The sequence below is a fragment of the Cydia pomonella genome, chromosome 19 (assembly GCF_033807575.1).
Source record: "Cydia pomonella isolate Wapato2018A chromosome 19, ilCydPomo1, whole genome shotgun sequence".
Taxonomy (NCBI): domain Eukaryota; kingdom Metazoa; phylum Arthropoda; class Insecta; order Lepidoptera; family Tortricidae; genus Cydia; species Cydia pomonella.
This window is the reverse complement of record NC_084721.1, coordinates 6,908,978-6,928,422: the sequence shown is the minus strand read 5'-3', so window position 1 is coordinate 6,928,422 and position 19,445 is coordinate 6,908,978. Positions and strand designations below refer to the sequence as shown.

At 38.6% G+C, this 19,445-nt stretch overlaps 1 protein-coding gene across 3 annotated transcripts in view; it reads right to left on the bottom strand.

The window, feature by feature from the left end:
• LOC133528254 (RNA helicase aquarius) overlaps window positions 1-19,445 on the bottom strand; it is a 111,869-nt gene that overhangs the window by 36,608 nt on the left and 55,816 nt on the right. For 2 of the 3 annotated variants that reach the window (XM_061865557.1, XM_061865558.1), the window contains 11 exons: window positions 17,980-18,093; window positions 14,523-14,626; window positions 13,815-13,926; window positions 11,838-12,051; window positions 10,427-10,475; window positions 9,121-9,356; window positions 8,113-8,330; window positions 7,524-7,693; window positions 6,894-7,025; window positions 1,269-1,406; window positions 260-351 (listed from right to left, as the gene is read on the bottom strand). In XM_061865557.1, coding sequence (XP_061721541.1) covers window positions 260-351; window positions 1,269-1,406; window positions 6,894-7,025; window positions 7,524-7,693; window positions 8,113-8,330; window positions 9,121-9,356; window positions 10,427-10,475; window positions 11,838-12,051; window positions 13,815-13,926; window positions 14,523-14,626; window positions 17,980-18,093 — 1,579 coding nt within the window. Of the gene's footprint in view, window positions 1-259; window positions 352-1,268; window positions 1,407-6,893; window positions 7,026-7,523; window positions 7,694-8,112; window positions 8,331-9,120; window positions 9,357-10,426; window positions 10,476-11,837; window positions 12,052-13,814; window positions 13,927-14,522; window positions 14,627-17,979; window positions 18,094-18,168; window positions 18,304-19,445 lie in introns of those variants that run through there. The other variant, XM_061865559.1, reaches the window with a different exon arrangement.

Here is a 19,445-nt window from a genome sequence, read left to right as displayed (position 1 = left end):
TATTTTTATTTATTTTTATGAACAATGTCTAATAAAAACATTTTTTTCGTTACTAAATTGCTGTGAATGATTTTACATGTACGAAATCTACACATTTGGGTTCGTCTTTGACGTCTCTAAAAACTGGTCAGAGATTTTAATAGCCTTTACCGTTAATATGATAAGCAACAAAAAACATTAGAAAACTAAGGGATTCAGATCGAAGGTCATTGGCGTTAGGGACCCCCTTAAACCTAAAAATAAGGTATTTATACAATACCTGTTCCCGGCGGTCCGACCACTAGCGTTAGCCCAGGCTGCATTCCCGAGCGTATGGCTTCCAGTTGGGTTGGCGTGAACAAAATGTTGTTCCTGTTAAAATATTGACTCATATTAAAACAATCAAGTTCTTAAAAACCCTAATCGTACCCATCCATCTCCATTTAGGCTCCATTTAACCTAAAGAGTGAGGTTTTCAATGTCAGTTAGGTACTTAGTGATTCATAGTGACGTAAAACTTACGTGCCTAAAACAGATGAGGTTAACGAATTAGGTACTTCCGAGTGGGATGTGACTTGTTAACCAAATAGTCATCAATTTAAAGTTACGAAGGGAAACCTCAAATTACGCTAATGTAAGTATTTTAGAGTAGTAATAGGCCAAAAAAAGAAAATAGATTATCGAAGAACGATTTTCATCTTGTTCGGTATTCAGCAAGATGAAAATCGTTTTAATACCTTCATTTGGCACTAATAGTAGTAATAGTCGGTGTGCAAAAATGTTTACTTTTTTTCCGTTTTTTGCTTATAATCTAAATGATAGCTAGCCGAGTTTTCACTTAGTGCTCGGAGCAAACATTTTGTTTTCAGCAAATGTTCACTCTTCCCATTTACCTACTATTGGAGAAAGAGTTCTCATTAACCGAACGAACGAACGGTTGCTTGCTCAGAACTGTTCAGAACACTAAGTGAAAACGCGGCTTTATGCGTCGCGCATGTGTGCTTCAGACTGCGCGCCTATTGCACAACTTTTTTTTAATACCACGACGGTGGCAATCAAGCATACGGCCTGCCTGATGGTAAGCAGTCACCGCAGCCAATGGACGCCTGAGGTCCAGAGGTGTTACATGCGCGTTGCCTATTGCACAACTCACATAAAGCGTGCAAGCGTGCGCACTCGCACCGCATTCGCTAAATTTGAACGCGCAGTGCACCAGTGCGTGCAGTCAGCGCCAAGTCGGTACAATATAAACTTAGCGTAGACGGAAGTTATGCTGACGATTTACTCACTTCTTCGGTTCATTGTATAAGTATGGTCCCCGTTTCGGCTGCACGTGTGGTTCCACGATGATCGACTTAATTTCCTCGTCTTCATCCATTGCATTTTCGCCAAGCTCTTGCTTGCGCAGAACGTTCTCAAACGTAACTCTGAAAAATAATTACAATCAAACAAATTGTTTTAACTGTGCTGTATGGATGTGATAGTCGTATTTGTCTACGTGACAGCGTGATAAATGACAGTATCTGTCTTTTTTGATAGCATGGTGTAAAACGTAGTGATTATATGCTCTTTGGCGTGGTGTTACAAAGAGACACTTATTTTATCACGTGGATAAAGCCATACACAATACGCCTGCTGGTTCATTAACGCTAACCCATTATGTACAGCTTTTTATTGCATGTGTTTCCAAGAAAAAAATACATTTCGATAAGTGCTAAGTGTTAAAAAACTAGTCCTTCAGCAAAGTTTGACCAATATGCTTATCATAAAACTCAACAAATGTTGATTTTTGTGTCGCATATGTATGTCGAAGATAACGAGGTTTTTCCTTAAAGCAGCAATATAAGTCAGTATATGTTTTTTTTTATCTTAAACAAAGGTAAAATCGTATGTCCAAAGCAAGTCATTTGTCCAATTCACGTCTATAGGTATTATACTTTATACATAACATAAGTGTTAATAAACTTTCGCATGGTGTTTATAGTGCCTGCATTTCATGACAATCTTTTATCATTGACATTAAGGTATGATCTCACCTGTGTGGCTCCCACCAGTTCGGCACTGAGATAAACGCTATTGAGAACGTTACTTACTTTCTATACATCTCGCTCGTACTCGCATATAATTGCGAGCGAGATGTATAAAAAGTAAATTACGTTTTCGATAGCGTATTATGTCAGTTTTGACAATGTCAGTGACTCATGGTACGGGTACAGGATATTTTAATTTTTTTTTAAACTACAGTAGAGGTTAATCTTATACCGCAGACCGCAGTAGATCCTGCTATTTTCATGCGTGAGATGAATAATATCGGCATTCCTTTGCTTAGTGAACTATTAAAGGCAGACGGAAAGAAGAGGATTGGCTGACAAAAGGCAAACCATGCATATATTTCATGTTTCGTAAAAAATGCGATGTAATACAGGGTGTTTATTTAGTCATCTGCAATAATTTACAGGATAAATATATAGGTTATACGTGGTTATACTAAGCAAATTTTACTATGGCACCAACCCCGAAACGCGAAAAAAAAATTGGCCGTTTCATACATTTTGGCTGTCTAATCTTGACATTTTCTATGGAAGAGTAATTTTTTGTTCGCGATTTCGGGGTTGGTCCCATAGTAAAAATTGCTCAGTGTGACCTATATATTTAACTCGTAAATTATAGTTTTTTTATACAGTAACGTAAATTAAAGTAACATTTCAATTATCCATGCTGGTGCCTCTTTATAAGTATTCAAGATACCTGTATTAAGATAAGCGACATTAAGATTACAGACTCACTGTAGATGATATCTTTCGGCAGGCAATAGTGTCCTAAATACTGATTTAGGGCACTCTATAGTCTATAGTCAACTATTTGTGCCGTTCTCGAAAACGTTATCTGCAAGAGAACATTCCCGAGAAAACGTTTTTCCACTTCTAAATATTTTCCATGATTTTTTATTATGTTATTGATACAATGAAAACCTAATAGGTTTCGCTTTAAAAACCTAGGATATATTATGCTGAAGCGACCGACATCAAAATCAAAGTGATTTGTTAAGATTTAGTTAGTGGACGTTTTCTCCAGAAATGGAATTTCATAGAAAAAAAATACCTTTATTTCGCTAGGATCGCAAAGCTAACCTTCCCTCTTAACGAATGCGTGTGGCACGCACCGTAAGCTATGTACTATGACGTGCTCCATTACACATGTAAGTGTGAACACGCGTTTACATTACTTGCAATTTCTATTGAAGTATATAAAGCGGATACTTTGAAATATAATAATATTGAACATTGAATTGACTGCTTACGTTGAGCTACAAACTAATTGTGACTAGTTATGCCACTCCTACGTGCAGCTCTAATCAAAAATAATACGAATTTGATGACAAAAGTATAGGAACTTACGGAACAAGTAGGTAATTAACTAAAAATGAGTCACAACGGATGAGGGATATAGTCTACAGTTGAAATAACAGTCATTCAGTGTCTATATTATCGTGCAACGCTCCCAACATGTAAGTTTTAATATTTACAATTTTATTATAATCTCCAGCGTCCCACACTCCTAATTAATGCTAATTAACATTAAAATAAGTCCTAATTAATGCTTGAGGAAGGAGACCTAAGCTCTCCGAAACATGTCGCGCGAGTGACTAAAAACACGTGAGTGTAATCCGTAGAATTATTTTAACGTTTATTAGCTAGTACAGACCGGATGGTGCAAAGAGTGCAAAACGCCTGCACACGTTACTGTTTTGGAGTCGCCCCACGAGAGCACGTGACGCCATATTTGAACTCAGCACGTATTCTTAAAATGTCATTACGCAGAGAATTGCATCTTTCATCTCTGTTATTTGGTGTTTTTAAAACGTCTAAACCAGAGTATCTATTTAATAAGTTTAAATTTCGTGGTAGCAGGTCAAGCTTGTATGGAATCAGATCGGTTTGCGATGATTTGTTACTGCCTCGCTGTCACTTTGCCGTTTTCAAAGGTAGTTTTAAATACTCAGCAACAAAATGCTGGAATAACTTACCGCCACCTATCAAAAACTTAAATACAATTAGTACTTTTAAATTAAAACTCAAACAACAACTTCTAGAATTTCAAAGCATGCTACCTCCTGGTACTAGAGTAAAGCCGTCGTATCTGTAGTGGTCGAAATCGTTCTTATGCGCCGTTCAACTTTGTTAATCTCGGTACTTACTTATAGTAAAATTATTACATTCATGTTATTTATTTCCTCAATATATACTTTATTACCCAACGTATTTATTTAGCCTAAACATTAAACCTACTATCACATATGTCATAGTATCATACAGTATAATCTTATAAATATATCCTTAAACATAAACATATATTTGCATACCTATATTACTTATTTTCTACACAAACTAAAACAGTCTTAGCCATACAGTTTCCGACAAGCAGCAAGTAAATTCGTATTGTACGAAGGGTCGGCCTGAAAACCAGCGTTGTAGTAGGTAAGCCTGCTGCAACACATGCTGAGGTTCGCTCCTTTTTAGCATCATAATTTTAAAAGTTTAGTTATCTACATGTAAACATAAATTTGTGCCTAATTAAGTTTCATTTTAAGGCTTGTAATGTTTTGTAGTATTGCCTGTAAACATGTTTCAATGTGGTGTTAAATAAATAAATTCTATGTCTATGTCTATGTCTATGTTAGTATGTCTCACAACAGTTTAAATTCGATTAATGTTAATTGACTTGAATGCGATTTAATTTTTGAAGTTAGAACACACTCGATTTTTTTGCTTGTTTTTAAAATAGAACAAATCAACCCGAATTTTTTTAAATAATTATTTTCACTGTCAATTGTTCTAGTATCTTGCACCGCTAAATGATAATGCATTTGTAACGTAAGTATTAAGAATCTAAAGCCTCGTCCTCATTTGAACCACAATTACAGTATCTTATCCTCATCGCGTAATGTAAGGGCTCGTTCACATTACACTCATAGTTCGCGCTATACGTCTATCAACGCCCAGTACACAGCGAGCCTAATTTCGATAGTTTGCTGCTTACTTTAGATACCGTAAACTCAGGTAACTATCGTCCTATAATACAACTATGGTCCAATTTTTTATTCTTTGTTTACTGGAAAACTTATTTGATTTATATATATTATATTTATTTTAGAACTTATATATGTATGACTTATTCAACATAATTTCATAAATCGAAATCTGTCGATGGTTATCATGGTTATCATGATATATCGTTGTCTAAGTACCCTCAACACAAGCCTTATTGAGCTTAATGTGGGACTTAGTCAATTTATGTAATTAATTATGTCCTATAATATTTATTTATTTTATTTATTTATATATAGAGTTAGAACAAGCTAATTGGCAACCATTTTGATAGCACATGACGTGCACGTGACGTGACGTGACGTGTATTTCATAAATATATATACATGTTTTACACGAACTTGAAGTTGGACCATATTATGTGATGTAGAGTAAAATTACCACCTGAGTTTACGGCAAGCCTAATGTGAACGTTATAAAAATACGCGACCAAATCATACAACGCGCCGTGGGTATGTGAATGTGACCCGCGTGTCTTTCCAAACAATCTCCACATTCCTGATGACAGTCGTCAGTGCGCACGTGTTCTTACACGTTGCAATTACTTATATTGGGGAATAAACGCAAATTGGCAAAAAGTCTCAGGACATAAATACTACATTGTGCAACGAGGGGGGGGGGGGGTGAAATTTTGGATACGAGGGTGATAATTTAAAAAAAAAAGACCCGAGTTTGCAATATTCTTACCCCCGGAGTTACACACAATGTTTTTCATCACAGTTGCGAAGAAAAAAACTAAATTTCAAGCGAAATAATTCTTAAACACGGTGACATATCAAACTTTTGTCCGCCATTTTGTAATTTCTCGACAGGTTAGGCATCGAAGGCACAGTAGGCAGACACCTGTTTGGCATTCAGCCACAATTGAAAATTATGTAAAAATATTTTAAACGGCTGTTAAATTAATCAAATTAAATAATTTTAAACATAAACAAAAATATTAAATTACAAACGTCAGTATTTTAAAAGTAAAACTCGTTTATGCTATTTTTTTTGTATGACTAGGGAGTTATAGCTTTTTTCACAATCCATAACTCCCGTGGGAACAAAATAGACCATTGTCCTTCAGTACACCTGCATGAAATAAGATCTTTTTCGAGCAAGTGTGATGATAAAACATTTATGTAACTTTTCTTGTATGGTGGACACTAGTAAGATAGAATCATGTGTATGTAAATCATCATAAATCATAAATCATAGCATTTATTCGTGATAAACTATGACATACAAAAGTATAACAACATGACAAAAGGAAGAAACATAGAATAAATAAATAGTTTACCACGAAATGGTCCCGCCTCAGCATTAATGCTAACCCAAAAGTCAGCGCTGATCTTCCGGCGAGACCATTTGTGGGTCACGAACGCAGCTGTACGACACGGCATAAACATAAAACATAAAACTGAACGCGGCTTTGCGGCGGCGAAAGGGCGGCGATCAACGCCATCTAGTCTGACGGCGAGACGTCATGATGAGAAAAGAGGCCATGTCGTACGCGTGCTGATAGATACAGATAACAACGATAACAAGACCATTTATTACTTACTTTTTTAGTCTATTACTTACTATTACTTACTAGCATCAGTGCAAAACATGAACGAAAATAAACGTGTTTACATGGCAAGAAATTAAACAGAAATTCAATTAAATCTTACAATATTAAAACTAAGGATACTATGTGTGTGTCATTCGGTATTACATGGTCATTCTGAAGTTTTCGGAACTACCCGAATACACTTTACGTTTCTGTCTGTTTGTAAATAATACTTTTCCTGCAAAATTAATTATTTTGCTATAGGTACTTACTTGAAAGGTCTCACTAGTTTCCGTGGGTCGTCGGTTTTCACTTTGACCTCGTAGCCCGGAAAACTGTTTCTCAAGTGTTCCATATCCAGAAACGTGTCATTGAAATCCAACGTAGGGATTTCATTGGGCATCCTATTATGAGAAAAAAACAACAGTTTATTATAACATCAGTAAAAATCTGCGAGCTCAAGTAGATGTTTTTATTCCGAGGAAACTTGATACATATTTTATTGCTATGTACTTTAATCATTGAAACCGACAACAATTAATCTAATCGTCAGTCATGCCGTGTCAGGCGTGTGGGAAGCAAGCAAAATGATTTAAGCTAAGACATTTTTTGAGCACTGCAAATTTTCAATTTGGTAGCAGCATTGAATTTAAAGTGCTGAATATTATTTAGTTCAGCCATTCAACTCAGATAAAAAAAAACCAAGAGCCTTTCAAATAAATAAAAGTGTTGTGGGTACGGCAAACATTTATCAACATTCACTCAAAGCTTTGTCTTGTTCAGATATTTGTACGCACTTTATTTGCTTCGATGTAGTTACATGAGCACGCGAGATGTAAATCAGGTATTACAAACGTAATTTTACGAAACGTAGCTTTTGAGTGTATAATTAGTTCAATTACCTTGTATAATGTGCTTGCCCCGGATCGCCATATCCCAGCACGATATCATGTAGCCACTCCGGGACCACGCATTCCGTATTCATCAGCTCCCTGATGGTCTCCAGAACTGCTTTAAAGTTGTTCTCCTTCGGTTTTCGGCGCATTACAATGTTAAACGTTTCATACACATCCTGTCGGAGAATTATTATAGTACGTCAGCGGAAGACAAACTATTGTTAAGTAAACAATAAGACAGGAAGACAAAACATTGTTTAGCGTCTTAGGAATTCTGAGAATAAATTACGTGCTAAATGGACTTTGTGGAATAACAAGAGGAAATTCTACATTAAGTATTTCATTTAACAACAGTAAAACTTTTACGTAGTGACTCTGCTTTTGATAGTAGTGCAGAAAAATTTCGTCAATATTTTCTTCCCGAAGATTCTGACTCCAAGAGCGGCAGGCGAAACGTGCCCGAATCGGCGCCCAGCAACTGCCGCGGTTTAGTGATCTAGAATTGCAGTCTAAACATGGACTTCCTTCTTCTTGCTTGCGTCACGGTCCAGGTTAGGTTAGGTTAGTCCTAGTTGAAGTACATGCCAGAACTCACCTCTTTTCCCTTACTGGCGCGGTCCAAATCGAGCCGGTACTGGTTAGGGTCCAGTAGCAGCCGGAAGGTACGCGAGTCGCCTTCAAGCTGTGGGCGAGGTTCAGGCCCCTCCTCAATGACACGCCCTGCCGCGTCAAGCATCCCCTCTACTTCGCACCCTCGGACGTACACGATGCCTGCTTGTTCTACCATGCTTTTCCGGTAGTCATATTTTGTACCTAGATGAAGAGAAAAACATAAAAAGGTTACTTTTATCGTCATGATAAGTGGGATTTTTGGAAGTTAAGCACATATATTATACGGTAAAAACATATTTCCTTATTTGTTTTTTTTTTCAAATTAAGCCCGAGCTAAAATTCTTGAAGGAACTGTATGAGAGTTCAACACGCAATTTATCTTAGAATCTTCAACACTTATTTTTCTAGAGTGTGTGAGTTCCCTAAGAACGATTTACTAGGTTATGTTAAACATAAGCATGCATTAGAGATTTGTCGTGGTCCGTTGAAAGCTGTATTTATCGTTTATTATCTATTGTTGTCTATGTGTCATATCACGACATAACTTCGATGGCTATTAATTATAGACCTTTGCATAGTGAATCATAAGGTAAATCATCTTTTCATAAATCATTGAAGTGATCTTGTAAGCATAAGTTATTTCCATTTATTGGTATTGCTTGGTTTGAACATTAGCATCTTCTTTATGTAATTAAGTTATATATTTCCTAAAATATCAGCGATAATATGCTATGATCTAATGGATTTTCCTTACTAACTTTCTAACTTTACCGTAGACTTAAATACGCATCTCTTTCACGTAAATAACTTCAAAACCTAGTATTCTTTATGGCTCGTCCAAGGTACATGACAGGCCAAGTTACCCAATTTGGCATTGGTTTTCAACCCCGAACGCCGATTACTGTGCGTCATTCTACTTCCATTCCATTTATCTCGTCCATTCACACATTTGAACACTAACTGTAGCAGTGAATTACCAAGCTCGAATTACCTATGCCTTGCGTGGGTCGCACAGTGATTAAGAAGCAGACGTCATGTTTCCGAAGACTCTCCCACTCGTGTTTGATCTCGTTCCGCACACTGAGAGCCACGGTGACGTCTGCCCGTACTCGCGAAGGGGCTTTATCACCGATGTTTGGCTTGGCGACTTCCACGACAGCAAATGTTTGGATCGGGTGCGCCATGCGCGCCCAGCCGCCGAAAAATACGCTGCCATCTTCTGCTCGCCTGTTGAAGGAGTAGATGTGTAAACATGGTCGTCGCCAAATCGGGCAGGGGGGTGCCCCCTAGAGAACAAAATTTCTAACTATATGTATGCCCCTCCCCCTTGGCCATTGACTATATGAACTATCCCAGCAGCATGGCGACGCCCTTGTGTGTAAATTTCGTCGGTTTGTACTATTTGTAAGAAACGCCCTCAAAGATTGCCAATTCTTTTATATGGGATTTGACAGACTGTCAAAGCCAATTCTTGACGGTACTCTCAACAATTTATGGATATCGGCAATGCCATGGGCAATCACTTCACATTACTATTTACTAAAACGGGATTAAATCGCAGCGGCTTGTCCCCGTGGTGTCGGAGAAGACTGATAACGCCGTCCTCGAAATGTCGGACGCAAACTTAAATATTTAATTATACGCGATTAAGCCCTGTTTTAATAAATAATAACGAATAAAAATCGTGAAATATTAAATCATTTTAACAGTTGCGTTCCCCGTTGAGCAGGGCGGGGTTACAAAATGGATTACAGACTTTTGTTTGCTTCCAAAGAACTGTATCTAACTGACATCATAGTCTGTAGTGTTTTAACCCCAGTAACATTTGTATGCGCGCCTACTTATAATTGTCTGCAACTCTGCACTTATTCTATTAGCGGCTGTCGTTATTTGCATAGTATTTGCATTAAGATAATACTCGCACTCTTAAGATTTTTATTAATCTCACATACATGCAAATTGCTTATCGTTTTCACATCAATGTAGTACAGTCACGGAATTAAAAGGTTTGTCACTTTTAAACTTTAACGCCATTACATAGAATCGAAAAATGAGAAACTTTCAAATTCCGTGACTGTACATTGAAATATTTTGTTTTAACCATCGTAAAACAATAGGCTATGAACATGTCTGCAACTCTGCATAGGTAACTGAAGGCTAAAAATAATTATAAACCGTATGTTTACAATAACTGATTGTGTTAACTAAACGGATCGTGAATAATGGTAGTATACTTACATATCAACATACACTGATATCAGACAGGCAAACCGTGAATAATTATACGTAGTACTTACCATGGAGCCAATCTGTACACAGCATCCTCGATGTCTTGTCTTATTTCATCTGAAATAAAAGTTTGATTAAATATCTAAGTATGTTTAATTCGCTGTCTTCGTTGCATCTTATGACAGTAAAGAAAATAAATTCAATTTATAGGCGTGGCCATGAGAACATACAGAAAACATCCGCATCTCGCTGCGCACTCAGCTCGGTCGCAACGCATGCGTCTCGTCCGTCTAAACTAGTCTAAAGGCGCGTCCAGATCTTGCTAGCACGCGCGCGTGCCCGCAAGTACACAATCCCCCTCAATACATCCCCCTGGCGTAGCGCAGCCTGTGTGGTCAAGACTTAACTTATTTCATTTGTTCCTAGACGTAATTGATTTCTCTCCATGTCGATGTCCGGTCAAATATATCGTTAATTGGTTTGTATCAAGGCACCGCCAAACCGCAATGACAAAAGATAACGCAATGAAAGGGGTTAATAGCTTCAACGTACCCAATGAGAGTAAATACAAACCAATTAAGGGCAAAGACGTTAATAGGTAGTAACGATGAAGAGCCCAGGTCTACATTTTTAAGCACTTAACAGTGCATGAGTAGCGCGCAGCGAATGCAGCTATCGTGAACGTGAAATACTGAAGTATATTATTTAAAAGTGGAAAATTTCAGTCTTGGGCGAGACTCAATCTCGCGACACTGGATCACTAGCCCATGCTCCGCCAACTGAGCTACCGAGACCACACCGGAGGACAGCTAATGTTTTCCCCAAATAGTGCCTTATGGAGGCGCCCCTAGCAAAATCTACCGTAAGAGCTTTACACTTCTTTAACGTCTACCGGAGTTACATTAGTAACGATGCGCTACCCCATACTAAAACTAAAAAAATAGAAATGTTTCAGTTTGAAAACGTTATTTAATTTAAAAAATACGTGATATAAACCGTAAATTTAACTTAATGTTAGTCTGACTCAAGACAGCTTGAATTCGAGAGACGAAACTAGTAACAAACGAGTAAAACGTAACAACTGCCCAAATACCTGTGTAGAGTGTGCGATTATTCTAAAGGTTCCCGCCGCTGTATATATTCATGGGCACCACCTCGGGGAAGTTATACCACGGCTTAATTTAAACTTACATGTGTTACATCAGATAATCGTGTAGCGTGAGAAACTGTAGGTTAAGTACCAGCAGCGAGAGGTAATTTTTGTGGGCAGCACCTCGATGGGGTATACGGAGGGTTCAGCTTTGAAACTTACATATGCTCTCCAACTGGAACAGACTGAAGTTCCTCAGGAGACAATCGTGTAGTGTGAGGAACTGCAGATTAATTTCGGCAGTGCGAGGTAATATTCGCCGCTGTATATTTCCGTGGACAGCAATCGGTGAGGTATGACAGGGAAATGATTTTAATTTTTAAACTTACATGTGCTCTCCAATCGGAACAGATTGAAGTTCCTCAGCAAATAATCGTGTAACGTGAGAAACTGCAGATTAAGCTTCGGCAGCGCGAGGCAGTTCTCTCCGCTGTATATTTCCGTGGGCACCACGTTCTCGTCCCAGATGACTTCCTCGGTGGGGTACAATGGCATGGAGTTTAGCTCTTCCAGCTGTGATATACGCCGCTCGTGTCGGGAGATCTAGGGAAGAATGAGATTATGTTTTATCCTTTTCTATCAAATACTTTTTGTTTTATTTATATGTATTTGTTTTATATTGTTATTTGTTGTATATGCTGTGTGGTAATTCTCTATACATATATCTATTCTCTGTACACTACATGTTCGTTATTATTAAAATTAGCCTTTAAAGTAATGAGAAGAAAATACCAAACATTGTGGGTGGTAAAACACAGCCTTGGTGTACACCCCTCTGCATTTCAAATTGCTGGGATGTTTTGCTGTCATAAACACAGTGCCCTTCATGTCACCATGAAAAGAATTGACTATATGCAAAAGTTTGGGGGGAAACCCAATATTCTCAAGTGCCTTATACAGTCCCTCAACACAAGCCTTATTGAGCTTACTGTGGGACTCAGTCAATTTGTGTAATAATGTCCTAATATTAAAAAAAAAAATTAAAAAAAAAATGAACTGATACTAAAATAGAATGAAAAAACTGAATTTTGCGTCTAAAACACGATAAAAGCATTATTCTTTTGGGAACAGGTGGAAAAACAGAAAAATCCTAATTAGAATATTTATGTATGTACCTACTCGCTTTGAAAAAATTAGCAACAAAAGTGATACTTAGGCTACGTCCGGACAGACAGGCGCCTTGTTTAGCGTCTAGAGCGTAGCGAGTACCTTAGTAAAACGAACATTCTATAATCTTCGCGACTGGTCGCACTGCGCGCTTGGCGCCTAATTAGTCGCTTAGCGTGTACCGAAGTAAACAAACGTCTAGACACTTAGTTAACTACTTGCGCTGTTGATTGTAAATATTTAAGTTAGTTACAAAATATCACAATTCAGGTGCAATGAGCAGGTAAATAAGACGGTTACATAATATGAGCATATTATGTGACAAATTTTAGTATTCATATAAATTTTAACCTTGAGTCACCTGTTTTAGTCAGTCTCAGTATAAGAGTGTCGTTATGCTTGTTGATTTCATAATCTATATATATTTTTAAACATAATTGTACTCTGAAAAATAACTTGAGTTTTTTTTTCTCTAACTACACGACAGCATTTACAAGTTCAACGGCGGTAAACTTTGGATCTGATTCGTCATCGGCGTTAATATTAAACAACATATTACTATGAATTATATACAATAATTTTATACCAACAGTCGATCATTCTATCAACTTGGAATTATTCGAAAATCTGAGTTAATTATGGGCCTTGCACGGTGTGTAGATGTCAAACACACAACATCGGCTGTATAAACATAAAGTGCCAGCGTCATTTTCAATTATTTTAAAAATATTTCTTATTTAATTTTATCAAGAGCGCTGTTGGCCTAGCGGTAAGAGCGCGCGACTTTCAATCAGGAGATCGCGGGTTCAAACCTCGGCTCGTACCGATAAGTTTTTCGGAACGTATGTACGAAATATCATTTGATATTTACCATTCGCTTTTCGGTGAAGGAAAACATCGTGAGGAAACCGGCCAAATCCCAATAAGGCCTAGTTTACCCTCTAGGTTAGAAAAAAAGATTTTCGTAAAAACTAGTGCCTACGCCAATTATTAGGGTTAGTTGTCAAGCGGACCCCAGGTTCTGATGAGCCATGGCAATGCCGCGATAACGCGAGGAAGATTTCTTATTTAAATATTATTTTGACGCTTATGTAAATTCACTCATTTCAATCACCTTTCCAAGTTTCGATACCTATAAATTCACGCTGATTCAGATTTTACCTACGCTAGGTCGAATTAAAAAAAGAAAACAAATATACCAGCAACTCCTTGAGGAACTCCTTGTCCACTCGATAGTGAGGAGCTTCATGCTCCTTCCCCTCCGGAGGCACGAGGTTCAGGTGCGTAGCTATAGCTCGTAACGCTTTGTCACTAAACAAAAATAAAATAAAAACAAAATTAAATTCAAAACTTTACTGACTGTCAATGTCATTTAAGTGTATCGGCGGTGGCAGCATGGTTCCATTTTTATCACTTGTCACTATGCCCATTACTATCGCGCTTGCAGACTTGTTAGAACGTGACAGGCACGGTGACAAATGATAAAGAACCGACCATCTTAGCACTACAGGTCGTGATACGATTTACTTTATACCCACTAACTAACATACCTACATACATTAGGAACGTATTTAATTGTACCTAAAAGTGTTTGTTTAATACCTATTTTTAACTTATTTAATGTCACAATAAAATACCGAGAGACTTACGTATAGTGTATGCCTTAATAAGTGATCATCATACAAATACAATCATCATATAAAATCACCGCACTGCGCGAGCGCGCAACGAGGATTGACGACTGTATAAATGAGTGTGAATGTCTACGGACTGATTTATTTGTCTATGATTTCTGATTTTGAAGAGACGATACATAATAATCACATTTCAGAGACATTAGATTCTAGTTTTTATATTAAAATATCACAATTTTTAATTAAAGGCAAATGCAATGAAAAAATGTTTACCTTAAGCTGCCGAAGTGCTTCTGTAATGAGTCGCGAGTGTCGACGCTGGCAACATTGGCTAGAGCGAATAATCGCAAGTCAGGAAATTTTGCAAAAGCTGCCTTCTGCAACAAATTATTACATATTTTAATAAAAATTACGTATTGTACTAAATATTAGCATTAATAAAACTGAACAAAGATAGCCTGACTGCCTGTGTTTCAGAAAAATTATAACTAATTTATGAATGGTTATTTTGTTCGTCCGTATTCAGCCCCCATGTCATGATGGTCAACCTAACGACGATGCCTGGTTTACCTCTTTAAGAGAAACGCATGAGGCGCCACGAGCAGGCCTCTAACCTCCGCCCACATGGGGAAGCATACACCTGCCGCGTGTGTGGACGAGGAATCCTCTCTCGCATAGGGCTATACAGCCACCGACGCAAGTGTCGTTACCAGGATGCTGCTTAAACATCTGATACAGATGAAAAGGCCTCTTACTATCCAGAGAGAAACTGCAAGTTTAACGAGGAACAGATTTATTGCTTAGGGTATACGATATTTTACTCGAATAAATAATTGAATAATGAGTCACCCGGACCCGGACCCCGGGTATGTCCTTAAACTACGTCTAAAAGAGAGGTATGGGCACTGTGAATGTCACCTCGCTTTGTGTGGTAGGGCACAGCACAGTGGATGTCATTCCAGATCTAGAGCAGACCCCAACTAGGGAAGTACCTCCATCTTACAGAAAACTGCAGCCAAATAACACTAGACCCTACTCATAGTTTTGTGTTCCTGCCGGCGAGTAAGGTTGCCAGAGCTAAACGAGGGTTCGGAGTGTTAGGGTCGGCAACGCGCATTTGACTCCTCTGGAGTTGCGGGCGTACATAGGCTACGTAGACTGCTTATCATCAGGCAGGCCGTATGCTTATTTGCTACGGATGTAGTATAAAAAAAACAGTTATTCCTTGGCAGTATAGTCGTAGCTCTATCTAACCATTCCTGTACAATCAGAATGCAATTTGAAGCATAAAAATGGGCAGAAAATGAAAAAAAAAGGCTTTAAAAGGCTTGTTTTCGATTATATTTTAAAGTTACTAAGTAAGGAGTTAGGAGCGTACTGCTGAATAGGTGGTTGACGTTGCGAGTTTGAACTAAAAAATAAAATCAGGTAGCTTTAAACAGACATGACCGTTTTTTACCCCAAGATGTATACGGAATCAGTAAACATTTTCTTGATGACAAACCGACATTTTATGAAGCCGAACAGTTAAAACTTAGTTTAAAAGATCCTATTAGTCGTATATATATATAATTTTCAAATGATATTGCTTTAAGAAAGGAAACACCAAGGTAAGTAACTTGATCTACATACTTTCATTATACCTTACTTGGTGGTGCCCAGACTTTTCTTGGAAAAATCAAAACGGTGCAGAGTGGAAGATGGAGCGTGAAATATCCCGCTCATTCATATTTGCTCAAGACAGCTTTTGGCAGGGATGACATTACCATGGCTGTAGTCGCCACGTGGTACAGTCAGCGTCAAATACTTTGTAGCAGTCAAAGTGGCCAAATAGTTCGGTACACCATACTAAATATATGGTGTACCGAACTATTTGGCTACTTTGGTTGCTACAAAGTATTTGACGCTGACTGTACTGCGACTACTTTTATTCTATTAAGTGTTTTGCGAGCATGAGCGAGGCGGCGAGCGCTCTGGATTATGAAACGAAACGACCTACTCGCCTATTTTCTGTAAGTAATTGGAATTGCACGTTGCTTTGCCTTGGCTTTGGCCTTGCCGAATTGGCCACATGGCGTAATTCTATTTGTTTTATTGATAACTCGCGCTACAACCGTAAGGCGATAAAAAATATAGACACTTTTGACAAACACTGTGACGTAACCGGTGGTCTACCGGGTTTTGATAATCGAAAGAAGTGTAATAAGACCTAAAGCAGACATGTGGCTTGGCTCATGTGCTACCACGACCTTGACACAAAATTGGCGATGCCACGATGTCCACGATCTATCAGGGTGCTTAGCCAACATGCCAATCGTTAACGCTCCGTAGCGTAGCGTAGTCATCTCTCCTTAGTGCGACAATGACAGTTGCGTTTCGTTCGCTCCGGAGCGTAAACGATGTTGACTACGCATCCAGAAAGAAATACGACGCGTTGCGGCCTGCGGTTTTGCAGCATTGTATTTTTTGCACGCGGTGCGTAATGCGATAGCGAATATTTGTTCAGATTCATTTTTTGATAAGAGCATTTGTCACATGCAGCGATACTATAAATTATAAATGGAACGTCATACAAAAATGTATGACTAAAACTGCCAAGATAACGGTAAAGAGGTTTATTTATTTAGTCGTATGGCATATTTCAATTCTTGGTCGCTTTACAAATTTACAAATTAATATCTAAGGTCTTCACCCAATGGGCTGCGTTTTCGCTTAGCTTAAGTAACTCCAGAGGATCTCCCTTGTACTTTCTTTTTGGACACTCATGGACAATGTGGTAAATGGACTGTACAGGTGCTCCACAGTCGCACTTCGGTGTATCTCGCCACCCACACTTAAACATAAATTCTCCGGATCGCCCGCTTTCAGTGCGAAGTCTATTTAGTTGGCACCATTGCCGTCTCGGAGCCGAAAAGCCCTGCGGTTTGCTGGTAGGATCGTAGCTGGCATGGGATGCCCTGGGCAAGTTAGCAATCCAGTCCTCCCTCCATTTATCCTTGATGTTAAAACTGCTTTCTTTAAGTTCCTGTGCCGTATTGGCCGGTGGACGTCGGGATTTTAAGCGTAGCCTAGGCGGACAGAAAAAATCAGAAAAGACGGGTAGCTTTGGATTTGAGGCAATTTTGTTTGCTTCCTTTAGCAGGGCTTGTTGTCTCCTGAGATGAGGCGGGGCAATGTGGCTCAGAGCCGGCAGCCATTGTGTCGGAGTGGACTGTATGGTACCGGTTATGCACCGCATGGTTTTTCGGAGCTGGACATCGACCTTCTCCACATGTGCACTATTGAGCCATACGGGTGCGCAATATTCACCAGCGGAATAAACTAGGCTGAGTCCCGTCGTACGAAGCACGTCAGCGCTGGCTCCCCAAGTAGTTCCAGTCAGCTTGTGCAGAATATTATTACGGGTTCCTAGTTTTTTGCTCAACTTACAGAGATGGGAACAGTATGTAAGAGAGCGGTCTAAGGTTACGCCGAGATATTTTGGCTGTGGATTGTACACAAGGGTTTTACCGTCAAAGTTTACTGAGGGGGTGTATGAGGCCAGTCTGTTATTTAGGTGGAATGTGGAAATCTCTGTCTTGCTAGCATTTGGTACCAATCTCCACCTTTTAAAGTACAAGTTAAGTAATTGCAAATCTGTGGTGAGTTGCGTTTCGGACGATTCAAAAGTCCGATAAAGAGTCCGGTAAAGAGGTAAAGAGTGATAGCTCAGGAAAGTTGTGTGTTTTACCTGTAGTGAGGTTATTCTTGAGTAGTGGAGCAGCGTCATATCACGGTCTGTTAGAGGGTCCCCTGTTTCATCGCTGATCTCAAAACGTGTGTAAAACTTGAGCATTTGCAACAACTGAAACAAAAAAGAAACATTAATACCAATATCAATGACCAATAGGTCAATGAAATGTATATAAAGCAAAAGAACCTGCCACAATTGGCTACTTGACAGTTTTTTTTTATAAATAATATAGATGATAAAATCTCTGTATAGGACTCGTGGCATTTAAGCAACACAAAGGTCAGAAATGAAAGTTAAAGTCTGACGCTCGCACGCGACGATTGAAACGCCTCTAGCAAAATGATTGTATGTAACATATATGGGTATGCAAATAAAGATCTCTATCTATCTATTGTAATGTGACGTCACATTACATTAGTCTATCCTAAATATATGGAAGATCAAGAAAATTACTATTTCGACCCTGAAATATTGCGTTTATGTATATAGTTGTCATACAATTTATTTTTCAATAAAATGTAAGGAATCGAATGGTACCATTTCTTTTTGAAAGTATTTTTTTCTGTGACTTTGGAGCCTTGTATTTTTTTAAATCTCAACATGTATTTTTATATTCCACTTTTTTTATAATTGATGGCTCATTTTCTATCCATTTAGCTAAATTTTGTTATAATATTCAACATGCGTCAAGTACTCAATTCTATTTGCGGCGCCATAACAGCGTGTTAACTTATTATTGTGGGGTTTGTTGTGTAAGATATCATTGCAGGTGGCCAAGTGTTTCTATGGTGGCGGGGCTGACTGTACTGGCTTTCGGTTAGCATACATACGATTGCCGGAGCAATCTATTTTTTAAAGCTTTTATTTAACTTGCTCTGTAGTATGTATGTATGTTATTTTGTTAGTGTCAAATCTTGGAAGCAAATTTTGACCCACTTCTCGATTTCCGATAAAGCTGAAAATTTGCATAGGTACATAATGTAAGTCGGGTGACAATGCAATATTATGGTACTATCGAGCTGATTTGATGATGGAGGCAGGAGGTGGTCATAGGAACTCCGTGGTGAAACAACGCAAGCTAATTGTGTTTGGGGTTTTTAGAATTGTCTTGATGAATATTAGTTGCTCGTGGTAAGAAAAGTTAGCTACAAAAGCTTGTACCAAAAATGAAATATTTGCCGAAAACTTTGGACCCGGGTATGTCCTTAAACTACGTCCAAAAGAGAGGTATGGGCAATGTGAATGTCATCTCGCCTTGTGTGGTAGGGCACAGCACAGCAGATGTCATTCCAGATCTAGAGCAGAGCCCAACTGGGGAAGTACCTCCACCTTATAGAAAACCGCAGCCAAATAACACTTGACCCTACTCATAGTGTTGTGTTCCTGCCGGTGAGTAAGGTTTCCAGAGCTCAACGAGGGGGGTGGGGTTAGGGTCGGCAACGCGCATGTGACTCCTTTGGAGT